At 39.8% G+C, this 27,819-nt stretch overlaps 1 protein-coding gene across 1 annotated transcript in view; it reads left to right on the top strand.

Moving 5' to 3' along the window:
* The window catches only part of GALNT5 (polypeptide N-acetylgalactosaminyltransferase 5), a 46,690-nt gene that overhangs the window by 10,037 nt on the left and 8,834 nt on the right, over positions 1–27,819 (top strand). Inside the window, exons 2-9 of the mRNA XM_036884241.2 lie at positions 6,741–6,907; positions 8,577–8,696; positions 15,063–15,198; positions 15,800–15,919; positions 17,982–18,099; positions 19,001–19,324; positions 23,903–23,983; positions 26,696–26,857. Of these exons, the coding sequence (XP_036740136.2) occupies positions 6,741–6,907; positions 8,577–8,696; positions 15,063–15,198; positions 15,800–15,919; positions 17,982–18,099; positions 19,001–19,324; positions 23,903–23,983; positions 26,696–26,857 (1,228 nt within the window). The remainder of the gene's footprint in view (positions 1–6,740; positions 6,908–8,576; positions 8,697–15,062; positions 15,199–15,799; positions 15,920–17,981; positions 18,100–19,000; positions 19,325–23,902; positions 23,984–26,695; positions 26,858–27,819) is intronic.

The raw sequence follows: 27,819 nt of genomic DNA, 5'->3' as shown, positions 1-27,819 counted from the left end.
GGAAAGTTATGTGACTTGTCCCTGCCGTGTGGCCAGTAAGGGTTAGAAAGAACTCAGGTCAGTCCCTCCTCATCTTTCTCAAGGCCAGGGTCGTCCTTCCCACCACAGTCATGTGTCACCTGTGTGTAGGACACTGGAATCCCCACAGTAGAGTCCCTATTTGTTTTTAGTACTTGGATTGGTGACAATAATCAAAGTCTAGACTTTCCCCAAACAAAACAGACTGGGTTAGTTTTTAGGTATAGCATGGGGCCTGTAGATTCTAAATAACTAACTCGTGTAATGAATGGGCCTATACAATAAATATATGGTTTCTTAAACTCAACAAATCTTATAAACCCAGAAATATATTGCACCTAAATTTGACTTTACTTAGGTTGCAACTTCTCCCCCAATACAGCAGAAAGCAAGGTTTCCAATGGGCAAACTGGAAGAAAGGAAATTTGCTTCAGTTGAGTCAATGTAGTGTAATTTGAAATGGTTTTTACAATCAATGGAAACTAGACGACTGTTTGTAAGAATGGTGCAAGAGTTAATAATGCTGAAAGCCTTTCTAGTCTGATGCCTTTAAACAAAAAACATACGCTGGTTTTTCTGGACACCCGGAAACATATTTAACCTGTTTAGTAATTCAGGAAACCTATACCTATAAATGTTAGAGCGGCCTGACATCTCAGCCACCCAAATCAAAGCACACTGAAACTGTACTTGAAACCTCTCCCATCTCTTTCTGTGACCCTCCTCCCCATTGTTAATGTTGTCCCTTTTTCCAGGCACCAATATAATCCGCACCTATATAATCTTTCACAGGGTCATCTTTAATGTGATTCCTTAAACACAATCTGCAATATGTATTTGTCAATAATTGACAGAGGTACAGCTTATTTTGTGGGATATTTGTATCTAATGGAATCCTTAGATTCCTAATAACTATTTATAATGGTGAAATTAGTGAATAAGGTAAATAAGGCACCAGGACTGGTTGGGGGAAATGGAAGATCAGATATTCTGTGAGCGGAGGTGACTTCCCCAAATATCTCAAATCTGAGAACTCCTTCTACCTCCAGTTTCAGCCTGACTAATATTACAGCATTTTGTAGAACCTCTTTGTAAAAGAGACTAATCTACTGATTCATAATACAAGAATATTTATCTGCATTAGCCTACTTGGTGAACTCTCCCCAGTGTGTTTTCACATGTCACTAGTTGTTTCTAAAGTCAACCAAATATCAACAATAAAGCAACTCTCAGAATTTCACAGCTGGCTGGCTGGTTTTGACAGCTTAAGCAGAATATGTGCAGCTGACCCTTCCTTTTTAGAATTAATTTTTTTCAAGTGTTGTAAAGAATATTTAAGTGAGAAATGTGCACTTCCCATTAATTTACATTATAAGATTAGAAATGAGGAAGTCATAGGAAGTCGCTGATGCCTTCTGCACCCTCCCCTTCACTCAAGCTATTAAACTCCTCTTAGCTTGGCCTCCTGTTTCCTAACCTAGAGCCCACGATGAAGTTGACCATTTCACACCAGTACCCTCAAGAACCCCTACCTCTTTTCTTTGTCCCACATTTGCTCTGAAGACCACTAAGCTAGTCTAACAACTGCTTTATCTCCTCTTTCACTCAGGCTGACAGATCCTGTTGGAGCAAGTCACACCTGTATTTTAACTATAATTTTGGGGTCTCTAAGCTGAAGAAAGTGCTCAGTGCTCAGAAATCCTGTATTTGTAGCTGGCCTGTCCTATCCCCCATTGCTCTTAGTGTCTGTCCCTAATATTCTCCATTTTCCACAAGCCCCTACTCTATTACATTAACAGATAACCTTTCTTCCAATATGAGGTACAAGTTTTTTCAACTTCATTCCTATACATAAACTTATCTGTTTGCATTATCATCTTATGTTCTTCTTTTCTCAAAGGAATATATCTCTTTCTCTATCATTTAAACTTTTGGGTTAAGCTCCATTCCATCTCCATTCATTCATCCATCCATTTAATATGTTCAGCAATATTTATTATGTGCAACTGTGCAAGAAACTTGTGACACTGTAGTAAGCAAGGCAGGTTTGCCCTGCTTCACGAACTTTTGGATACAGAAGATAAAATCCATAAATTAATGCTATGGCAGAAATACAAGTGTCTGTAATAGGGAATAATAGGAGGGTTAACTGTCAGTAGAGTAGTCAGAGAAGGCTTCTCTGGAGATAATATTTATGTAAGCAAAGGCCTACATGAACAGAAGAAGCCATCCATGAAGGCATGGAAGGGTAGCAATAAGTGCCAGAAGTTAAGGAAACAATAAAAGCTGGAAGGGGGTTAACATCTCTCAAGGAACATAAAGAAGGCCAGTGTAGTCAGCTGGAGTGTGTGAGGGGACAGTGACATGATCCACAGGTAGTTGGAAAGAAGGACGGGGCCACATCATATTGTCTATGGAAAAGAACTGAATTTTTTTAAACTTTATCCCATAGAATTTCACTGAAGGATTCAGTACAGGAGAGTAGTGTGGATACGGTGAAGAGTAGAAACAGAAAGCCCTGTTCAGATACCTCAGCAATAATCTTGAAAAAAAGACGATCAAAGCTCAAGCATCTGGGGGCAACTGTAGAAGTGTAAGGAAATTGGAATTCAGATGTACTTTGGCAATACAATGGACAGAAATTGATGACAGATTAGTTTTATTGACTGTCAGAAAGATGTTAACTCTAGGGTGACATCCACTATTTCTACAGTGACATGGCTGATGATGCCATTCATTCATACAGAGAAATCAGTTGTGTTCGATGGGGTGAAATCAACATTCTGTTTCACTTATATGTAAGATGTTTATAACACATTATAAGAGGAGATGTCAAGTAGTTGATTGGATATGTCAGTCTGGAATTGAGGAGAAATCTGACTTGGATATAAATTTGGAAGTTGCAGATTTAAATCTGTGGGCACAGATGAAATCTTACCATAAGACAGTACATAGAAGAAAAGAAAGCCCAGAACCCAGCTCTAAGAATCTGCTGTTTAGAGATTAAGAGGAGGGGAAAGCTGAGAAGGAGACTGAAGGGCAAAAATCAGTGAGTTTTGGTGAACACCAGGTGAACGTAATGTTTTATGGGACAGAAAAAAACGAATGTGACTCAAGGAGGCAAGACTTGTCAATTGTTCAATTGCTGCTTCAAGGAGAGGGATTCTGTTCCACCAACAATCTAATCACTAATTCTATCAACTCTCAACTCTACCTTCTCTGAAGTCCATAAATATGATTCTGTTCCTTCTTTCTCAGGAAATGGATATGGCAAATTTTACCTCCTTTCCCACCTACCTTATCTCTTTCTTTTCTAGATTTTCTCTCAAAATTATCTACAAAATAGTTTCCACTCCCTCATCCTTTTACTCTTTAATTCATTGTATTGTATCCCTACCCATTTCACCTTTGCAAAACCTTATTCTCATCCTTTCTGGCCTTTGATATTGACCACCAAAATACTGATGATCGAATCTTCGCATTAGAGATTTTTTTGCTGTGTGAAAAAATTCCAGAGTTTGTCTAATATCAAAATTGTCCTTCCATTGTTGGAATTGTTGGTAATTATGCAACCAAACACTATAGTGTTTTATTCAATGCTTGGAAACCTCTCTATCCATATTCTTTCTTCTTTTCTTCTAATCATTTTTCTTTCCTATATTGAATTTACATATTATAATTCATAATTTGATATCACACTTTTACGGTCTTCTATGTGTAAATTCCTAAACTCCAAAGGAGCCACAACTGTAGTAAAAAAGAAAAAAAAAAGTCCAGGAAACTAATACAGATTTTGGTTTCAGGAAAGGAAGTGCTGCTATAACAAATACCTAAAAATGTGGAAGTATTATCCCAATAAAATCCAAAGAATTTGGTGATGGCACAGGCTACAAGAATTTTTAGAAGCATGATGGGCAAAGCCTAAATTACCTTGAAGAAATTTTTGGTAGAATATGGTTGTTAAAGATGATGATGTGGCTTAGAAGGAAGTGAGGATCTCAGTAAAGAAAGCTACTCTCGTCTTTGAGAACGCATATGTTGTCTTGAGCAGACTGTTGATAGAAATATGAGCATTATAAGTTCTTCTTGTGAGGGACCCAAAAAGAAATACAGAATACATTATTGAGGGCTGGAAGAAAGGTGATCTATGTAATAGAGTGGCTTAACTAAATTGAGTCCTGCATTCATGTGAAAAACAGAATTTACAATGAACTTGAGTATTTAGTTGAGGCAGACTACTAGCAAAGTGTTGAAGGTGTGACCTGATATCTTCTTTCTGTTCATAGAGAAATATGAGAGGAAAGAGAGAAACTGAGTAAAGAACTGTTAAGCAAAATTTCTCATAATTTATTATAATAGCCACAGGAAACTAATAAAGCCCAGAAGGGAAGTCAGGAGATCTCATATTATTCAGCTATGCCAATAGACGGATCTTTAGTGTAGAACCAGATTAATTTAGGCTGCCTGCTCACTAGATTAAGATATCTGATCAAGACTTGTTATTTTGATTTTACATCACTTGAAGATTCAGGACATGCTCCCATAATCCCTCAACTTATTCTTTTAAGATTGGTTACAAATGATAGGGAAAATAAGTCTACTTTGTCATAGAGCTCAAGTTCCCAACCTGGCCTATCAATAACTTTGGGTCACTCTTTTGTTTGTGTGTTAATTTTTCATTTTGTTTGTTATTTAAGACACAAGTTCTCAGGCCTTCTTCCTAATTTTCTGGGACTGCAAATAGGATATGTTATGTTTTTCTATGGTGTTTTATGGGACAGAAAAAAACGAATGTGACTCAAGGAGGCAAGACTTGTCAATTGATCAATTGCTGCCTCAAGCATTTTATACATTATTATGACAACAGGCCATTTCAGTGAACCATTGAGATTGCAGACCGTAGCTGTATTTGCCTACCATTTCCTAAGTACCTGGTATGTGTCAGGGATATACTAGGTGAGTTTTATGTAATATCTGCATTGAATCAGACAACAAAATTCTTAATCGCAGCTTTGTGCCCTGCATTCATGTGGAAAACAGAACTTACAATGAACTTGAGTATTTAGTTGGCAAACTGAGTTTTGAAGATATTACACAGCTTATCCAGGCTAGTAATTAAGGGAACTCATATTTGACCACATATCTATCTTATTCCAAATTCCATGCTCTGAGTGCAGAAAAATCAGCACAGTGCAGTGGAATGAAACTGTTCATTCCCATTCCCATATACAGCCTTTCTACGGCAATGATGTTGGACAGTTCATTTAACTTCTCAGACACTACCTTCAGTTCGCCCTATTTGAACAAAATCACAATAATATGCATCTCAAGTAGTTGTTATAAAGATTGAATTTAATTATGTAAATAGTAATACTTAACCAACTGTAAAGTGCCATGCAAATATATTTTTACTATAGTTTTTACTTTTACCTGTTTTTTATTTACAGACTTAGCAAAATATGATAATGTTATATGGCAGAAGCACTTGCTCTCATAAGATGCCACATCTGCTGCTGGCTGCTTTCATTCTTAAGACTAAAGACTTCCTGAAAAGTTATTTCTGGAGCCAGACTGGACCAGAATTTGAGTCCCAACTCCGCCAGTGTATTTACTGACAGCATAATTATGGACTAGTCTCTGTATGATTTCATTATTCACCTATAAAAAGAGGAAGAGATGATCTTGGTTTGAGGTTTAAATTGAAATAATAATACAGAGTGCCTATAATATTTATTTATGATCATTATGATTAATTATTGCGTCACTAACAGTAACTGTGTTAGAAGGATGGCAAATATGCTGTGAGGTTCCCTGGGCACCATCCTGGGAAGACTAACACAGGCAGAAGATGGAAGAATGCCAGCAACGAGGCAGCATACACTGCAGGGCATGGCAAGGAACCAAGACCAATTACAACCCACCAGAACACCAGCTCCCACTGTAGCCTTGTTCTCATTTCCATGCCTGAAAAAATGATTCAACTGTGGCTCCTCTGTAGCACAAAGAGTCTCAGCAAGGAACCCCTAAACAGATAAGGAAGTGAAGATTTAAATTTCACATATATATATATATGTAAGCACATTCACATGCAGAGTGGGAAGAGTGGGAGAAAGAATATTTCCTTTGGCACTTGGCAAAAAGAAGTGTAATCATAAACTAAGCAGTTAACTAAATAAGTCAGAATGTTCTCTCGTGATATATAATCTAATTAGAAAAGCAATAGCAACCATTTGGTGAATTCTTGAACTAGGAATTGTGCTAGACGTTTTATGTACAATCTCGCTAGGCTGTAAAATGCTGTTAATTAAGGAATCATGACCTCATTTTACAGCTGAGGAAACTGAGGCACAGAAAGATTAAGTAAGGTTTCAGTGGGTAAAGATCTGAGAAATATTGATGGTGGAATTCAACATAGTGTCTAACCATCTGCAAAGCCCATGTCTCATGTGATGGCTCCACAGGAAGTTCTCATGTCTTACAAGGCTAGTCCTTTCATAGCAATGACTGTTACTGGCTATTCTGCCTCTGCTCTTTTATTTTGTTTATACTCCTCTCCAGGAAAAAATGCATGATAAAATCAGCATTGATAGGTAGGTAGATGACAGGTGGAGAGAGAGAGAGAGTATACGTGTGTATGTGCACAGTTGCCATCTGTAACTTTTAAAATGACCCTGTGGGTCTTGTTAGCATATTGCTTGTGCTCTGCTTGTGTTCTGACCCAGGTGTACAGAGCAACTAGTTCACGACGGCCTGCCAACCACCAGTGTCATCATGTGCTTTGTGGATGAGGTGTGGTCCACTCTCCTGCGGTCTGTCCATAGCGTCCTTAACCGCTCTCCTTCACATCTCATCAAGGAGATTCTGCTTGTGGATGACTTCAGCACCAAAGGTAAGAAAAACACTCTTGGAAAATCAAAGTCTCATATGAGGCAGTAGCAGTTTGGATGGATGGGAAAAAATTGTAGCCGCACTTGATGAAATATAAACATTTACAAAATGCCAAATCATTGTTGCATGTGCTTTCGAGGCCTAAGTCCAAGCATTTCTGGGATACACAAAGGCCCCTCTAACTGTCCTCTGGGGCCTCTTCAGTTAGCCACCTCAGACTTCCCTTCAGCTGTGATTTCTCTTCCATGTAGGAATAATTTTCTAACTCCAGCTCCCTGGAGATGGGTGCTTTGAAGTTCCAGAGACTAGAAGATGTTCTCTACAATTGCACAAATACGTTTTTATGGATTTAATAAGCAAAGACCCCACAATTAATGCAATGCCTTTCCTAGTAGTAATAAGTAGAGTTGGAGTTAGACTGTATGGAAAACAAAGAAATGGAAGGCCTACAGCTTCTCCCCCAATAACAAAACCTAGTATGTGTTCAGTTAAGAGCTGAAAAGACAAATTGACAGTAGGACCAGAGAAGTGAGGTTCTAACAGAGTTCAAAAGCAGAATCCACCAAGCTCTTTCTTTTTGTTTTTATTATGGTGAAGAAGAATCTTCTCTGGGTTGTAAAGTAATTTGTGCATGGACATGATCCCACAACTGCCAGAGGTCCATTACTGCCACATTAGGAATTCCTTACATGCAACGCACTTCAGAAAATTTTAAAAAATAGCAAAGAGTTGGTGATCTTATTTGAGCAGCTTGGACTTGACCATGCCCACAGTGACATGAGCCAGTTTCCTTAGCCTCAGGGTGCCTTCCAGGATCATACTGAGCCCTTGGAGCAGTGAGCACTGAAGGAAAGCTTCTTGAAAATTATAAGAGGTAGCCTTGAAAGCATAAACAGAAAACCGTATCTAGTTACCAAGCAGATAATAGTCCCTTTGGGAATGGCATATCCAGATTTTGTGGGACTTGAAGCTTTTATAGTTGTTTTTTTTTTAAGAAAAATAACACAAAATTAGTAGGAAATTGAGCAGGAGAAGTATTCCTGGAAGCCATTCCTACCTGGGATATCTGTCAAAGCTTACTTAACACAGAGAAGTGACTTCAAACCACATAAATATACCCCATAACCTACCCCCCACCAAAAAAAAAAAATGTTTCCTTAGCTGAATCCCTCTACAGCCCTATAGCAAGAGAGCGGAGGTATGATGGAGGGGACGTCATAGCAGGAAGTGACAGTGGTCTTAACTGATTGCAGTTGCAATATCTTTCTTTTGTAAATGTTTCTATTTGCATGCAGTTCTTAGCCTCCTCCCCAGTCTTGGAAGGTCCTTTGCAAGGGAAGAAGGTTGGACAGAAAAGTGAGCCTCATTTTTTTGGGTAAATTTGCCCCTGCCCTGACAAATACTCAGAAAAAGTGCACCTTTCTCTGTGTAACTTGGCAACACTGAAAAGAAGCATTTGGGATTTGGGAAAATGGACAGTTTAGAGTATTGAACACAGATTAAAACCCATCCAAGAAAATGACATCCAAAAATAAAATCACGGCCCAAAAAGAGTAAACTTTAGTGACTATACTAAATGTCATAGTGTTTGGAATTTGAGAAGGCATTTCTGGTATCATCCAGATCTAGTCAATTAAAGTGTTTCTTTGTCTATTCTTACTCTGATATAGATTACTTAAAAGATAATTTGGATAAATACATGTCTCAGTTTCCAAAAGTTCGGATTCTTCACCTCAAAGAGAGACATGGCTTAATAAGGGCCAGGCTGGCAGGGGCACAGATCGCAACAGGTAAGAAGCTGTGCATTTTTCTGTTCTGGTTACATTTTTATTTTAGTTTTTTTTCTTCAAATATATAGCAAATTTGAAATAATACTACCATGAACACTCATATCCATCAAGTCCTCTTACCAGTTTTTAGCTCTGCAATATGTGCACCTCTCACACACACAAACACACACTCGCACGCACATTTGTATAGATACACTTTTTCTCTGAGCTTTTGAAAAAGGACTTACAGATATCATATATCATAACACTATACTTCTGAGTCCCTCAGTCAGCATCTCGGAGAGCAGACATTCTCACACATAAGCACAAACTTCATATCTAAATATTATCTAATATATGCTCCTTTCAAATTTCCTCATTGCACCCCAAAATTTCATAGCTGTTTCTTTTGAAATTCAAGATCTAATTCAGTTCCATCCAGGGCGTTTGGTTGTTGGGGCCTCCTTAGTTTTCAGTCTAGAGTGGGCAACCACACACATTGCTTACTGTCCACTGACTTTTTTTTTTTTGAAGAGAACAGATAAGTTGTTTTGTATAATTAAGCACATTCTGAAATGTTCTCAATTTTCCTCATGTTACCTACAGGATGAATGTTTTTGGCATGAGTGTATGTAGAATTCTACTACATAGGGGATGGGAACTGTGGACTTATTGCTTCAAATCAAGAGGCACATGATGTCAAGTCATCCCACCCTTAGCAATACTGATTTTGAGCACTTGGTTAAGGTGTTGACAGCTAGAGCTTTCCTTTGGAAGTAGGAAGTAATATGTGGGTGATACTTTGATCCATGTGAATAATCTGTTTCCTCACAACATTTTATCCAAAAGTTTAGCAATCATTGATGACCATTCTTTAGATCAGGTATTACAGTGAGGGCTGCAAAATTGTTTTCCTAATTCTTTCCTTCCTTCTTTTATGAGCTGGCATTCACTTGTAGAGAAGAAATCTCTCTTTGTCTCTTTCTCTCTCCCTTCCTCCCTGCCTGTCTCCCTCTTTCCTCCTCGTCTCTCATGCCCCCATCACTATGGATTTAAGCCTTAACAATTCAATGTGTATATTATTAGCATTATTTTTCTTTTGGTGCTCAAATTGTCACATTTTTGGCCTCTAGGAGCTTCTTCAAACCTGTGCCTTTTTGACCTGACCCCATCAGTATTTGAGGACTTTAGAATGAATTTTCTCTTCCCTGACCTTTGTCTTCATTTCCGGTAGTCCATTCTGTCTTCCCAAAGAGCAATATGACTTCTTTTCCTCTCCTCTTTTTAGTGTGAGACGTGGTGGGTGACAGAGGAAGTAAATTTTTCAGTCCCTAAGTATTCTAAAAATAACGTCAAACATTGCCTTTCATTTTTCCTTCCTTCTATGAAAGGACCTATACCATTCCAGACACTTTCTATGCTAATTGATTTAGTCTTCACAGAACTCTCCTAGTAAGTACAACCATTTTTTCATTTTACACATGAGAATATGCAGGCATGGTGAGGTCATGACTTGCCTAATTTCTCCCAGCTAGTGAATGGTAGAGCCAGGTTTAGAACCCAGAAAGCTTGCACTCTTTTCACTACATTCTGCTGTGTCTAGAGACTTAGCCACCACTCTGCCCTTGTAGCCACGGCATCGCAGGCCTCTACCAGCTTGGATTCAAGCATTTTCTGATGGTGAATTACCCTCCCATCTGTGTTTCACTTCCTTGTAACTAGACCCCAAATTTGGAACTCTTCTTATCCCACTGATTTGCTAACACATTTATTCTCCCTGTAATGGAAATTTTAAATTGTCAACAAACACATTACACCAAAATCGGCATTGTAGCAAACAGCTAAATAAGATGCTTGATGACAGACTGCATATGGAAAAATTGAATGATAGTCCATGTCTGATTTCCTTAGGAGAGCATTTATCCACATGTGAGGCAAAAATAGGACAGTGAGGAAATAATCCAAGTAGGTAACTTTTGAGCTAAGATCTAGGTAAAGAGCATTCCCTGGCCAATGAACAAGAAGTGCAAATGTCCTGGTACAGAAACAAGCTCTGTATATTCAAGGTGGAGACAGAAATTTATTGTGGCTGATGGGTGCTGACCATGGAGACAGTGGTAGGTGATTCATTTAGGGTGAAAGGCAAAGGCAGTCTTTTGTAAAATTTTGTAAGTCACTGAAGGAATGTAGGCATTATTCTTGGTATAATGTGAAGAGTCTCTGTAATCAGAGATCAGCAGTTACCAGTTCAGAAATTTTCTCTAGAATGCCTCAGCCAAACAAAGAGATCAAAGATGAGAATCTGAATATAGAACCTGACAGGCCTTAACAGCTTTTGCTCCCTAAAGATCTCCCCTTTAGGATTCAGAAATAAGTAAAGGGAAGTCACAGGCAAGGACGAAATCAGAGATCCAAGGACATGCAGAAAAAGAAGTCAAGTGGCCCCATTTTGGTTCCAGGGTATTATCAGGCTCTCTGAAACTCTGAAGCAGTCTTCTCCAAAACAACCAGGGCAAAACAGCAAGTCTCTTACCACTAGCAATGCTCACTATGCATTCAGGTTCCAAGGCATGGGAGGTTGTCCATCTGAATCCGATTCAGGCAAAAAGATCAGGTCCAAGCAGTTCTGTACTGGGGATGAATTGTCAGAGAGGGCAAGTAGGGTCCCAAAATGTGAAGGGTTAGCCCGCCGTCAGTGAATCTCTAACGAAAGTCCCTTATTATAAGAGCAACAGAAGTAAAAAAGATGGGGTAATTGAATTATAACTGAACAAGCTGACCACGCAGATCAATGTGTATTGACAAGCCAGTTATTGCCCTGCCACAAGTTGCCCACGGTTCAGTCAGTGGTACATTCTGGAGAGTCAGAGAAGAGATCAGATTCTCCTTTTCTTCCAAACATGTCATTTAGTGAAACGCTTGATGTTGCTGTGAGAATTCCAAACAATCCTTTGCTTAACTTGAAGTACATGGACACATGATATTTAACTCCTAGTCAACTCTGAGGTCTGCTGAAGAGCCACAGTCCTTCTCCAAATATCTGCAACTTGTTTCTAAAACAGGTGGTTTCCTCTGCATCATTCATAAATCATGATGTAAAATTAAATGGCCAGTCATGCCCACATCCCTCAAGGAACCCTAATATAACACTTCGGCACTAGTTGGTGCTGGCAACAAGTACCCATGCTGGTCAGCTAAATAAAAGTAGGGGTCAATACTCAGCAAGAAGCCGAAGGTGTCTGACATATTGAGCAACTCTGGGTTGGCCAAAATATAAATACATAAATAAGTGACAATCAAATCCATCTGCAAAAATCCAGCATTGCTGGGACCTGCTTTTGGAAAAGAAAAAAGAAATCTGCCACGTGGTCATAAAAATTAGGTTAATTATTTAGTGCTGTAAGTTAGACACTTACTGAAAAACAGTAATAATACTAACCATTTATTAGGAATTTAGGTATTAGGTACATCTCAGGTAAAGTTCAAAGGGGTTAAATAACTTACCTAATGTGGCTAAGAAAAGCAGAGTTATATGACTTCAACCCTACATTCATTTAATATTGCCTCAGCCTCTCAAGGTCAGGAACAGTGAAAGATCCACAGACAACAGCCACCACAATTAGATATCCCACCCAGTCAGCTCCCTGTTCTAATTCCTGAGATCTTATTTTGCATGAAAACATCTGAAAGTGAAGCAATGACATTCATGCATGGAAGATTCTCTCTCCCAAAATAAAATAGCATAAAGTACCATCCTGTGCTTTGGGCAGATGCTGCTTCCCTCGGGTCCTGGCAACAAGTGAATGAAAACCTTTGTGGGGATCTAGGCTAGGTGGAAAGTGAATGCAGGTTTGAGGACTCATCTTTCTGCCCCTGGGAATGGAGGAAGTCATTCCAGGCCCCTGTGCCCTAAAACCTGCTATGGGAATGGGGACCAGCAGCCTAGTGAAGACAGCTCTTTGGTTTGCATGGGCCCGTAGTGGGAGCGCTGAGAGAAGGGAGACCGTGTTTTGCACATTCTCTACCACTAGCCAGGTAGGACCTTAACAAGCCATTCTTACATACCCTACACATTTACATGACCCCTGTGAACCCCCACAACAGGGTAAGGGCTGTGCAAGATGGCACACTTAGGTGATAATGATCTTTCATGATTAAACAAGCCACAATTCCCTGACAATAGGACTCTCACAGCAAGATCAGGAGATGTAACTGCTGTCTCCAAGAGTAGGGCATGATGGGGCAGGGGATTTCTGCTTAGCACAACTCGGTTCTGCCTAAATAAATTTTTCAAGAACCCTCCCCCACCAAGACCTTTGCTAAGGTCAATCCGTTTACCTTCATGCAAAAATTCCATTGTTGGTCAGGTAATAAGATATTGAATCCATAGTTTACAGATGTCAGTAGGTAATGACGTATCATCCAGATATTTTTTTCACGTTGCTCCTTGCCTACTGCTATCTTCTGCTTTTACTTTAAGCCTTCCCATACTCATAGCTCTGCCTCTTTATGTTTTTTTTTTTTGAACACAGGCAATGGAATGAACTACCTGTATCCTAATATCAGCCTCCACTTAGCTGTGCAAACTTGGAAAAGTTGCCCAAGGTCTTTGTTCTTACATGGGAATAAAACTTAGACCTATTATTTCTTTATCTCTTAAATGGGAATAAAAATTATACCTGTACTTCAGGTTTGCTGTAAGCATTAAATAAAACGACCATGTAAAATGCTTAGAACAGTGTCTGGCATAGATTAAGCACTTAATAGAAGACAACTGATGTTATCATAGGCTTGTCAGGAGCTGAGGGGAGCAGGCAGGTGTCAGAGTGGTCAGTTAAAACCATAAACCAAAATGAAAGCAAGAATCAGATCTTACTCACTTCCTGCAATAGTCCAAGTACAAGTGCAAGGGAAGAAAGCCCTGCCCCCCGCAATGGTCCACTTTCCCGGGGACAAACAGTAAGTATATCAGAATAGATGTGAGGATCATCCTTCTCACTTTCTCAGGAGCCCTGAACAACACGGCTGTTGCTTCCTCCTATTTTATGGCCTGGGGACCAGGGTGAGAGTAAAGGGGAAGGACTAGGAGTGGAAAAGTACTGAATAGTGATCAGGAGTGAAGAAAAATGTCCTGAAGATCTATCCACCCCCTGTCAGGTGAGGCAGAGGTCTTGGCCTGAGAGAGGCCTCCAAATGGAGGAACCTGGGAGAGGAACGCAGCTGTGCTGCAAGCAGGTCCAGCCAAGACAGGGCCGGGGGGACCTGAGTCCCTGACTGTAACTCCCTGCAGGGACTGTGGCTGCCAGCTAGTCCGGTGGAGGACAGCCTTCCCCCAGGAGGCTGGCCATGCAAACCTTTTTATGGCTTAGAGCCAGGCCTGAAAGATCACACGTAGGATTTTGGCCCAGATTCCGCAGCCTATTATTGTTAATCATACACACACACTCACACTCCATTTGTATAAAATTACTTGGAACAATGTAGATACTGCTGAGATTTTCATTAGGGAGAATTACTTCACACAACTAAAAAGAAAAAAAAAAGAATTTTTAATATTTCTAGCTCCCAAGTTTTTCTTTTTTTCTCCTGTAACTTATTTAATTGTGATAAAAGAGACATAGCACAAAATTTACCATCTTGACCATTTTTTAAGTATACAGTTCAGTCTGGTGAATTATGTTCACATTGTTGTGCAACCAATCTCCAGAACTCTTTCATCTTGTAAAACTAAAACTCTGTACCCATTAAACAGCTCCTCTCCCCTCGACCGCAACCCTTTTAACACTACCTCCTAGTCTAGCTGTAGGTGAGTTCTTTGGTCCTCTTACACGGGAATAAAACTTAGATCTATATCTCTCTCTTTTTAATGGGAATAAAAATTAGACTGCTAGTTCAGGTTTGTTATAAGGATTAAATATGACAACCACATAGTTTCTTCTTTTCTTTAATTTCTTTTCATCCCTACTTCATGGAGCAAGTCTTCCTCTTGACCATTCCTAAGTCCACACTTTGAATGCCAAACTCGTCCTGGTCTGCAAAACAAAGTCCCAGTCCTCCACCCCCAAGTTGATGGGACCCACCCTCCTTAAAAAAGACATAAGCAACTGCTTTTAATATCACGGATTCCCTTCCGAGTCTTGACTACCCATTCTAGGAGGCTCCTCATTTTTTCCCATGTATAAGTGATGCTTGCCCCACAGGACTGCTAGAAACAAAATTTCTTTCATTTCATTATAGAATGAAATTATAGGGACCAGGAATTGAGTGAGAAGAAAAGATTACTGCCTTCAGGACCACATTTCTGGAGCAATCACCAAGACCTTTGAACAGGAAGTACATACACTTAGTAATATCACATTTTCAATTTTTTTTTTTCTGGCTCTCCAGGTGATGTGTTGACATTCTTAGATTCCCACGTGGAATGTAATGTTGGTTGGTTGGAACCTCTTCTGGAAAGAGTTTATTTAAGTAGAAAGAAAGTAGCCTGTCCGGTAATTGAAGTCATCAATGATAAGGATATGAGGTAATGCTGTCATATTCCTCAACATACTTCTAAGTAGGACTTCACCCAGCAGTAGCAGAGAGTGCTGGTCATACTCCTAATAGGTACACTTTTACAAGTCAAAGAAATACAGTGTATCCACTTAAATAAGTGGCAATACATGATAGATCTCTTGGGATCAGAGCAGGTCAATCCAAGAGTGTTTTTGATCCTCACAAGTTCTTCACCCTTAATTCCACCCTTAATTCCAATAAATCCTAATATTCATTGAGCAGTTCTTTTCCCTTTCTATTCAGTTGAACTCAAAACTATTTATTTTCTTAAGAACTAGGATTGGTTCTTTCTGTGGAAAACACATATATGCTCCTAAGGTGATTTTTTCCCTACAAAAAGGGCCAGAATGTTGTTAAAAGAAAAATATAAATGAAAAGCAAGCAATCCAGCTAATTATTCACTAGTGCAAATTATACTCATAAATTTTCTTGAAATGTTAAAAACTGTGAGATGATCTAAAATCATTTGCAGAGACACTTTTTCATTCATTTCATCAAGACATGGTGTCAGGTTGATTAGGTATATATGTGTAATCTCAGGTAGCTCTTTGTCTTTTTTTCTGGATTAGTTACATGACAGTGGACAACTTTCAAAGAGGCATCTTTGTGTGGCCCATGAACTTCGGTTGGCGAACAATCCCTCCAGATGTTGTTGCAAAAAACAGAATTAAAGAAACTGATATAATAAGGTAAGGGTGTGAAATTTAAGATTAGGAAGCCATCTTTTCATTGAGGCATAGGAAGCAATTCCACAAAACGACTGTATCCTGTCATTGTACAGAACATCAAGAATTACAGTTCTGGCCAATAGATGGCCAAAGCAGAGTTTTCCTGAAAAATCTAGCTTCCCTTTATAGAAACTCACCTTTAAATGGTCAGTTGCACCCTATTCAGCCTGAACCCAGAGAAATTCATTAACATTACTTCTTCTTTCTGGGACTTACAACCCAAGAAACATAAGCTAGTTTGATGTGCTGCATGAATGCCAAATAAACATACATAATATTAAAGTCCACATGAGTAAAAATTAAGAGAGTAATGGTAATAAAACTACCATTATAATAATAGCTACTGTTAGGATTTTCTATTTAGAGTGTAATCCTACCCCTTCCATGGGAGGGGTGCCAAATTCTGTGCATGAATTAAGATAAAGACACAGAAGCTGGATAGGAATTTAAACTGGGGTTTTATTGCCAGACAAGCTGGACTGAAAACAGAGCTTAGACCTGGTGCCAAAGCGGGCACTTCCTAAGGCTTCCTCCAGGGTCTAGACCTGCAGGACAAGCACACAGCTGACCTCAGTCTTAAGCTGAGGGAGTCTCTTTCCTAGCTGGAGAGAGAAAATGAGAAAACACAAGCCAGCAAGTCCCAAGAGAAAGCCCAAGTCCAAACTGGGCTTTGCAACATCTTTCCCTGAACCTACCCCTCAATAAAGCGCCGTTCATCCCTTGCCCGGTGTGGTACTTTCACAATCGCTACCCCTACCGGGTTAAGTAGAAGCACCATTACTCATTCAACACTATGCAGTTAGCCTTCTCTGTAACGCTAGGCAGGAAATGGTAGACTCCCATTAGAGGGATGAGGAAATGGAAACTTAAAAAGATTTAAGTAATTTTCCAGGGGTATACAGCTAAGTAAAAGAATAAATTGGGATTCAAACCCAGATCTGCCTAAACTTAACACTCTTGCTCTTATCCCACATCTCAAGAACCTCTTTGCATTTGTTAGACTCCCAGTTTGAGGGTCAATGTTGTGACTCAGTGCAGATTATATTCAACATAATGTTTGGAGGAGAATGCATTCAGCATAGTCTGGAAAGGATACCTGGGATGCAGATAGAATAGGTACATAAAGGGTTGGGGAGCAGAGAAAGGAATTACTTTACCCTGGAGATCGCTGTGTACCACAAACAAAAGGCAGGCTCTCCACACAAATGCTTTCAGCTGGCCCAATGGTAACCACCATGAAAAGTGATTACTGCTTTGACTGAATGCTGACTCAAATGTAGTCTCTATCAATAACAGTAGTGAAGGCTCTGGAGTAAAACGCTTTGGATTTAAATCTCGACTCTGCCACTTACTAGTGGTGTAAGCTTTAAGGAGTTACTTAACCTCTTTGAGTCTCTGTTTCCTCATTTTTCCATTAGGACAAATAGAAGTAGCTACTTCTATTATGTAAGAATTAAATCAAACATAGTGAGGTGCTTTAAAATGCAGTTGCCACATAACAAGCTCTCAGTAGTTTGTCTACAGTTAAGGCAGTATAGTGGACTGAGAGATCGCTGAGGCAAGCCAGACCACCTAAACTGAACCCCACACGTACATCACACTTGTCTGCAACCTTGGGAAAGTTTCTTTTATTTTGGTGTTGTCGTTTCTTAATGGTCCATGGTCACAGGCTTTTTGTAAAGTCTGAATTAATATGTATATAGTACCAACAACTGTGTCTGGTCCTTCCTTAGCACTAAGTAAGAGTTGTTAAAAATAACATCTCTGGAGAGTTCATGTCAGAGACTAAAGGTCAGGTAAGAATCCCAGGCCCCATCTTAGCTGACCCTAATCAATCTCTGCCTCTGTAAACCATGGAACTCATCACTTAAATGCTATTTGTGACTCCATCCCAAGACCTCTCCACATTTGGTAGCAATTCTGGAATACCTCCTAACTCCACCACAGCCGTATGGGGGTGCGTTCTCAAAGCTGAACTCCCAAGACATGCAAACTTAACAAACAAACAATTTTCTTTCTGTAGGTGCCCTGTCATGGCAGGGGGATTATTTTCTATTGACAAAAATTACTTTTTCGAACTTGGAACATATGACCCTGGGCTTGACGTTTGGGGAGGAGAAAATATGGAACTCTCATTCAAGGTATTACCAAGTGTTTCTCAAATTCTTTTTGCAATTAAGAGTTTACAATTTTTAAGTGGTTTCATTTTACTAATATAATCAGATATGTGACTGCCTCTGGGAGGACTTTTCGTAGAAATGTTAGGGCCTCTGGATAAATGTTTTTATATCCCAGATTGACTTTGGAAGAAGTGATAGCTCCCTTGTAATTTATTAGCTGTCCCTTATATTTCACAACACTGTTTCTGCATCTGAATGGGGGGTCGGGGGGATAATTGTCTGCCATTTACGGTAAATGCTAATACACAGTAACTTTCCTGGAACATTTTTCTAACATATTAAAGTAATGACATCATTCAGTAATGGGTCCTCTGGGACGGCACTAGTGACAGAAACACAAAAAGTGCCTCTAGAGCAGGTCACCAAGAGGCTGCAGTGCCGCGACTTTGGACATCTCAGATAATCGTGATCATACAATCGTGATTAACATCTAAGGAAGCTGCTATCAAGAAGAACAGCTTTCACGTTGTATCCCACAAGTCATATGGATCGTCCCAAGATGTGAGAAGGGAAAGTCAAAAACATGGAAACATATACTTCTTTCCTTGATTCAATGGAAGCAGGAACTCATGTTTTATACACTGAGATTCTATAAGGATATTTTTAGAAAAAAAATTATTTACAGTGCAGGGTTGGGGAAGAAAAAATATACATTTTACTAATCCTAAAATGGTCCACAGCAATACACAAAACTAGATAAACCTGTTGAGTTTCATTTGCTATGGAAAAGCATTTTGTAGGTTGCGCCTACTGCTTCCTCCAAGAGGGAGAGAGTCAGTCACCAGGTGGTTTCTTGTTGTTCGCTGCCCACGGTTTGTGAGCAATCACTTGATAATTGATGCTGATCATCAAACTGTTCCAGGTATGGATGTGTGGCGGTGAAATTGAGATCATTCCCTGTTCCCGAGTGGGCCACATATTCAGAAGCGACAATCCGTACTCCTTCCCCAAAGACCGGATGAAGACAGTGGAGCGGAACCTGGTGCGGGTTGCCGAGGTCTGGCTTGATGAATACAAGGAGCTCTTCTACGGCCACGGGGACCACCTCATAGACCAAGGGTTAGATGTCGGAAACCTCACCCAACAACGGGAACTCCGAAAGAAACTAAAATGCAAAAGTTTCAAGTGGTACTTGGAGAATGTTTTCCCCGACTTGAAGGCTCCCATTGTGAGGGCTAGTGGTGTGGTAAGTTCCAATGGCAATTTAAAATCTGACTCCGTAAAAATAATGCAAAATCGCTTTTGGAAATGTGTGGGAAAGAGTGGATTATTCCATTATAAATGAACCCCTAGGATGAGGGCAGGTGAGACCAAGCATGGCTGAGGATTAAGTATAGCTGAGCTTGAGGAAGGCTTCCAGGCAGCCAGTTCATTATTAGGTCAGCAAATACATAGTGAGGGTCAATAAACCCAGCAGTATTTCAGAGCTGGATTACAGGGTGATGAATAAAGTAGCCTGGATCACTTCTTCATGGAGCTTAAAGCTAAGTAGGGAAGGAAAATTACAAACAAATAGGCAAATAAAGGGTAAGGAAAAAAATATCATAGCTCTCATGTAGGCAACTGGCCACAAGTGATGAATCCTTCCAGTTATGGGAATAAACTCTGAGGAGACAGCGAAGGCCAGGGGCCAGCCAGAACTCAAGGGAAGAGCCCTAGACAGAATGTGCAAAAACTCTAAGACATGTGACCGTGTGAGGCTTCAAGAACTGGAGAGATGACTGTTGTTACTCAGGATGTGAAGGAGGGAAGAACGACACGGATGGCGGAGAGGAGGCAGCGAGGAGTCAGGGTCACATAGGTCCTCGTAGGTACAGAAAGGATACTTGCTTTTTTCTTTTCTTTCCCCCTTTACTCTCCCTCCCTCCCTCCCTCCTTCCCTCCTTCCTTCCTTCCTTCCTCCCTTCCTTCCTTCCTTCCTTCCTTCCTTCCTTCCTTCCTTCCTTCCTTCCTTCCTTCCTTCCTTCCTTCCTTCCCTCTCTCTCCAGCTCTCTTTCTTTCCTTTCTTTCTTCTAAATGTAATGGGAAATTACTGAGTAGGATTAAGCAATGGAATAACAGCTATGTAAACTTCAAAGATGGGTTGAAAATAACAAATTGTCAGACAATCAGGGAAAATTCCAGGTCACAAGGTTTCGTACCAATAGGGAAGAATCCTCACTAGACAGGATGAATAGAGTACATAACTAAGAAAAACCTCAAGGAAAAGGGGAAACTGGACAAAAGCCATTTCAAACCCATGCTAGGAAGGAGGCTTCATCTGGAAAGGATGGTGTTGCATGAGAACATGTACCATAGACCCGGTTTAGAGATGGTTAGTCAAACCTTGACCTAGAGCTCTTCCCAAATCATGCATATTTTAAATCTCTTTTATTGTGTTATTTCTCATGTAAATTTTACAATATTCCCAGAGTTGTTTCATTTTTGTTCAGAATTTCCTTTCTCTTCATGCAAGAGGTTCTCAAAGTTGAACATCTGTAAGCCTGCTCTTTTAGGCTATGTTTTTTCAGTTCTCCCTAGAAAGTGAATTGCACAAACTAAGCACTCTGCCTAACAAACCTCCTGATGACAAAGACTTAGTAAAGCCATTCTCCTTGATGGCATAGGGAAGTTCTGGAAGAGTGTGGGAGAAAATGAGTCTGAAAATATGTACTCTCTTTATAAAATTCAGCTGACAAGTACGTATATGTGATCTGTTTATTATAATGTAATGTATTATAAAATTACCATTTTTATAGGTCAAAATAGCCGCCATGTCAGGTGATTCTACCTGATATTTTGCCTTAGGTAATTCATTATCAAGAACACCCTGCATTTATACACTGTTCGCATAATATGCTTGTAAAATAAAATTCCATCTCCTGATCAGGAAAAAAAGAAATTCTCACCATAGTAATTTTTTCCTGTCCAGCAACACAGAATCTCAGCAAGAGCATTACTGAATACTAACCACCAGAGGGAACTAAAAACTACCTTTTGCCTCCTCTGTGAGGCTAACTTAAGTTTCCATAAAATTTTTGAAGAACTCTCCTAATAAAGAGCCCCTTGCTGGTGATATATAAAGTACATTTAATATAACATATTAAAATGCAGAAAACATTTTTAAATGATTTTAACAAATTTTATTTGTTGCCTTCCTTAGACAAATTTTAATCAAGATGTCGTTTGCTCCCTTCAGAAGCAACTAATAGGGAGCATTGTCTTTAAAAAAAAAAAAAGTGGACCTTTCTCCCGGCAATTCAAAGTAAGATTAACTAGACTGTTATTTTGGAGGGACAATTTTGAAATGTTCCAAGAAAATAAACTCCACAATTTTTTGCTACTTGTTCCATGTTTTCCCTTCTTCTAACCTACAAACTTAGGAATTTAAATTCGGTGAAAGTTTTATATATTTTTTAAATGAGAACAAATCATTTTTTATTGAACCAAAAATATTTGAAACAAATAAAAGAACCTTGCCAATAATGTGTTCTTATATTGCCTTAAATTCTTAGTAAACAGCCTAAAGCCTAATGTTTAACAATTCTGTGATAAGTTGTGGGGAACACCTACCTCCTAAACTGGAAAAAGGAAATGATTCAAAATGGATAATTTAAAACTTATGTACTACCTGATTTTTTAAAAATTAAAATGTTTTACAATAGGAGCATGGATACAATTCTTTAAAAATAAACATTCATAAGATAAAGAATAACGATTCCTTAGCACTTCTTAGGTCATTTCTATATTAAAAATAGCAGTTTTTCCAGTAATTTTCAATAGGAGGGAAAGGAAACACAGTCAGCTAAAGTGGGGGAATAGAAGGCAAGGGAGAGAAACATTTTCTCTTTTGTCTAATGGCTTTCAGGGCTTGGATGAAGGGACTGCACAAAATAAATGCAAAGAAATTAGACTCAGGGTTCCCAAACACTGTTCTGGGCAATGTTATCACTAGTGCTGCCAAAAATAGGATTCCATGGTCAAGTACTATATTAGGCAAACACTCATATTACATTCCTCTTAGAGCAGCAAGCTAAACATTAACATACGGAAGGTTCTGAGAAGTTCTGGAACAAGACAACCTATTAGCTATGTTGAAGCCAGAGTTTTCCCGAACCACTTGAAGATGGAATATTTTCTGAGTAATCCTCAAGTCCAGAAGCCTAAATTTACATGTTAAGACACAGTAAATTGGGACACCATTTCCTTTCTGTAAACTCCAGGATTATTCTGCATTGGTGCATTTTAATGAAATCTCTTCTGTGAGGTTCATGGTGCTTGATGCCTTCTGTGTGGTCGACTGCTCCCATTTACTAATGTGGAAAGTCTCCTCCCATATTTGTCATCTTAAATTGTGCATAGATCTTTCTTGGAGGATTTGTGACAGAAGTTCTGTCCTAGATTTGTTTTGCATGCCAGCCGCCCCAGAAGTGACCAACCTGGTACGATTTTTCTGTTCGCTTTTGCGCCTTGAGGGTCTGTCAGTGTTCCTATCCAAAGCAAGGAGTGGAAATTTGTTTCTCAAACCCAGTGAAGTTTGGTACATGGTTTCGGATTGCCAAGGGATGAAGCAGCTCCCCGCCGTCTCCTTATGCTAACGGGTGAATTGTTCCCAGGACGCCATGCCACTGACGCTCTCACTCTGTAGTTTTCTACTCTTATGGGGATGACAGCAATTTCAAGTCTCTGGCTTATTCATGCCCAAGTTTTTCTCCTATTCTCGTAGTATTGGTCCCTTGCTTACCGTGAATGGCAGTTTTTCCCCAGTTGCTTGTAGATTTTTTTCCCCTGCATTTCCTGGTCTCTTAGATGCCCCTTACTTTCTTGCAAGAGAAGCTATGCCAGTGAAAGTGAGGCCCAACCCACTAAGCACCCTTGCGCTGGTGACTCTGTGGGCCCCGCAACTGCCCCATTCAGAACCCCAGAGGTGTAGCTCTGTGTTAGGCACCACGGAAGAAAGTCCCCACCAACCTCCCAGCTCAGGAGGCTTTCCTGAGGATAGTCTTGGCTCTGCACAGCTCTCCTAAAATCTGAGAAGTCTAAATTGCACTAGTAACACACCACCTCGTTAGCCCTGCCCAGGATGTGAAAAGGCAGTGAGAGAATCAACATCTTTCCGCATTAAATGCTGACTTATACAACACAGCCTCCATTTTTAACCTTGTAAATCTATTAAAGCCTGGGGGCCTGACAGAAAGTGTCTTTACCCTTGGCTCTGTACTAGCTTTCGTGACTTTCCTATAATGAATTGTAGCTTGCCTGAGTCATTAGAAAGATTCTGACAGGAAATCAGCTGGAATCTGCTGTTCTTTGAAGGACTCAATTTATCTATGATTCAGTACCTAAACAGTCAAATAGCTTGAAGGGGTCAGCCAGGGAACAGACCTTGTAACTATCGGTTGCATTAAATTGCAAGTATGTGCATTGGCTTTTTAATACATGCATCAGAAAACCTTGAGATGAGAAAATAATTACTTTTCTTACCACCTTTTGCTCATTCCCTATTCAGCATTCCAGGCAAGGGTTAATTAAAAGCTTCTTTTTGTTGGCTCTGTGGCTGAATCACAGGCTAAAATTGACAGATTGAGGCTGTACTTTAGCAAGATTACAGTATGTCTCTGTTGCAGACAGCAACCAATACAATTGTATAGTGTTAAGGAAAGCTAAGCTACCAATGTAACTATCTTTTAACTATGTTATAGTTTTATTTTCTGTGTTTTCTGAATGTCTCGTTGTACTTTAAAATATTTTTTTCTTAATGCATATTTTATATTTTGCTTCCTAGCTTATTAATGTGGACTTGGGTAAATGCCTTTCCATTGAAAACACCACAGCCACTCTGGAAGACTGTGATGGGAGCAGCAAGGTACAATGAGCTGGGGTTTTCTCCCTCCTCATGGGGGCAGTTGATAGTTGGTTGCAGGTATAGTTGATGACTGTGGGGTATGATATCACTCACTTGAGAAATTCACTTTTGCTTATAGAAACAATGATTAATGTGTACATTTTGATCAATCGTAAATTCACTGATAAGAGGTCCACCACCAAATGTAAAGACACTTGACCAAGAAAGTAAAGGTGTGGGTACTGATGTCTACCCACCAAGGACCCAGTTCTGACTCCACTGACTTTGTGAAAACCTGGATCTTTGGTCGATAACAGTGTCTAGCCCTCAAGCTGGTGTGAGGATGGAATTACCTAATACATAGGAAGCATGCAGAATATATAACACTTAGTGCTCCCCTAATGTTTGCCACCCTAATAATAAAGATAAGAATGTAAAAAAATAGCACATTACATATAAAGATGAAATAATAAAGGAAATAAAGGCAGAACATATTTTTAAATACTTAAGGGAGTCATCTTACTTTCTGAGTCTGTCCTCGCCTCTCATTCTTCTACATCCTGAGGGAGTCAAGCAACTCACATGATCCTTGATCCACAGTGGAAAATCCTGCAGCAAAACTCTGACACACTCAGAACACAATGGTTAGGAGAGGGCTCAAGGCCAAGATCAGGGACTCCACAGTGGCAGAGGTGAGCTCTCAGGCATGGCACCTTCTTCTCCAACATATGTGCCCTGCCCATTCTCATTCTGTGGGGACAGGACTCAGAGGAGCATGGATCCATGAACAGAACTCAGCCTCCTGAAATTGCAGATCACTCTTTGGTAGAGAAGCTATTTTGTGATGATAATCTAGGCATGCCCAGACGTACCTCTTTGCTTTGAGTTTGAGAGACTGGTCCTCTATTTTCCAGCACATCCCCTTTCTACCTTTTAATTCAAAGCTTCTAGAAAAAAAGACATTTTTTGTCATTGCTATTGCAATACTTTAGCTATGGATTTTAAACCTGAAGCAAGGAGAGCTCTTTCTAATAAGGAAAGAGAAGAAACAGTGGGAAGAGAAATGCGTCCAGCATCAGCTGGGAGAAACAACTTCCACAAATTAACAATTCGAAGAGGACTTAAAACCATGAATTGTAAAACAAAAGCACAGTTAGTCCAAATTATATGAAAGTAAAATATTAAATAGTGTAATCCTTTAATTCTCATCTTCGCAGAGACTGTTTGTGCCTGATTAACCAATAGTTTATCTGAAAACCCAGGTTCTAATCCCATAACCGTCGAGTCTTCGGAGAGGATGCTAAAAGGCAAGAGCATGAATTACATAGCCCCTGCCTTCCATAAATACCTATCTCCCTGTTTGTCTTGTTACTCATTTTTAGCTCTGCTTCTTGTGGTTTGAGTAATAAAAAGTAAATGAACATAGATGAAGTTAACTTATTTTTGGCAGGATTAATGAGGCTTAATATGAAGCCAGTGACTATGGCATTCATCCAAATAAACTCAAAAAGAATAAATCCTTAGGACTGAACCATCGAGATCTACCCTTCACCTTACCTAAAAAAGTCTCCTTAGTTATTAACTTTTCAACCAGTGGAGATGTCCCCTTTCAAGGTAATATCTAGCTTCCCTTACTAGCCACATTGCTTCCTCATATTATGATATACCTTATTGCTTCTCAAATTTTAACATGCACACCAATTACCCGGGGAGTTTGTCACAATGTAGATATTCAATAGGTCCATGGTAGGGCTAAGATTCAGCATTTCCAACTAGCTTCCAAGATTTGAATACCCGTAAGAGTGGAGAGGTCTAACCCAATGAAATACTTAATCATCTAAGTTTCAATTATATTGCAAAGGATTCAGTAGATAAAAACTTTAAGATAGCCTTAACCAGCAGTCTGTTTTTGTCTAATATGCTTATATTGTTGCAAAATAACACATTTCCCATAGACCCAGATCCTTAGAATAAAATAACCAGGGAGGTAGTTGAGGTTGTAAATAACAGGAGAAAATATTTTTGAAAATTGAAAGCGTCGTTCCATTACCTGTGTTTATTTTAGACATTGGCAACAGCCCAGAACTGGATTTCTCAAAGACAGTTGCTATGAACTTGGGATGCTAACACAGCAGCAACCTGATGATTCCTTGTGCTATTAGCAAAGAAAGGTTTTTTCATCTTTCTTACAATAGAACCTGTTTAACCTTAAGAAAGATTTTTAAGCTTCCCTACAAAGCCTCTAAGACTTTGGTTGTCTAGATACTCATAACAAAGAAGCACAATAATTTCCACCAAAGTAATTTAGGACTGTGGCTTGGATCCCTCTTTGGCACCCCCATAGCTACAGGTGGTCAAATGTCCCAAAACTTCAAGCATCACTGTTGTCTGGGGGTCAGAACACCTGAAATAACACCTAACTGTACTAAGTAATTTTTATTATTGCAACTAACATTTATTGAGGGTTTACTGTGTGATACACACTTGACAGCCCTTATCCCAACCCTCTGAGATAAACATTATGACTATACAACTTAAAAATGATAAAAATGAGATTAGGTTGGGTAACAATATACCCAGACTATCAGGATTGAAAGTGGCAGTACCAAGATTTGAATACTCTACATCTGAACAAAGCGCCTATATTCTTAGCCATTGCCAATAAAAATGTTTGACAAAGCCCCTACCTGCATTTACTGCCTGCAGTGACCTCCTTCTTCATTTCCCCCACAGCTTCAGCAATTTAATTACACCTGGTTAAGACTTATTAAACATGGAGAATGGTGCTTAGCTCCCATCCCCGATGAGGGCGCCCTGCGGCTGCACGCCTGTGATAACAGAAACAAAGAGCTAAAATGGCTGCATAAATCAACATCTGTCTTTCGTCCAGAACTGGTAAGCAGAATATTTGTACCTCATCTTTACCACAAACCCAACTTTCCATTAAATGGGACATAAAACCTTCACTGTCAGCTTCCTCAATCGGAAGCTTTAAATGTGTTTGTGACAATAGAGGCAGTGTGAAAGAAAGCTCGTATTGAGAGATTAATAGATATTTTTGTAAATTGTCAAGCCTTTTTTTTTTTTTTACAATATTTATTTCAAATCTGTTATTTTAAACAGAAGTCACCAGGTTCTTTTGGTTGTACTGTTATCAGCATCTGTGTTTCTAAAAGCATTTGCTTTAGTCAGTTATAGGCAATGCCAAGAGTAAGGCTTATAGGCTAGAATGGCTGTCACTGGTGACCAGAAAACTTACAGGGAGAGTGTATGAGGAAAGCAGGAGGCAGTGGGCTTCCTACAAGCCCTGAACTTTAGTATGCAACTGGTTTGCAGGCATTCTGCCTCCTTCCTGTGGAGGGAGGTTTTTTTTCTCATTCCCCGATTCCTAGAGAGCTGGGTTCTTTCAAGGGTTTTGGAGCCAGCTCCCTGCAGCTTAAAGGAGCTGATTGTATGCAGTCACATTCAGTTATATCACATCCATACCTTGAAGCCAGCCATGATGGTGTTGCCACGCAGCTGCATCTGGGAGGTCTTTCCCTGCGCACCAGGTGAAACCTAAACCTGGAGGGGAGAGTGTTCTTGACTCTGAAGGGAAAGAATTCTTGAGCAGGTTGGAGGAATGTAGGTAAGGAAGGAATTCATTAGAGAGAGAGTAGAAATGACTGGTAGTGGCCTTGCAGGCAGCTGAGAGCAGGAAATGCAGAGGTGCAGGAGGTAAGGTTGCTAAGCATTTCTTGGTATTGGGCGATGCCCTTGCCATCTCTTAAGGCCAGGATCACTTGGCGTCCTGTCCACTTGGATCTGCACTGCCTGGGGAGAGCCCCTACCACCCTAGGACTTGGGGAGCCACGGAG

Source organism: Manis pentadactyla, chromosome 8 (assembly GCF_030020395.1).
Source record: "Manis pentadactyla isolate mManPen7 chromosome 8, mManPen7.hap1, whole genome shotgun sequence".
NCBI lineage: Eukaryota > Metazoa > Chordata > Mammalia > Pholidota > Manidae > Manis > Manis pentadactyla.
Note: the sequence above shows the minus strand (reverse complement) of the source record. Positions and strands in the feature narration are given on the sequence as shown.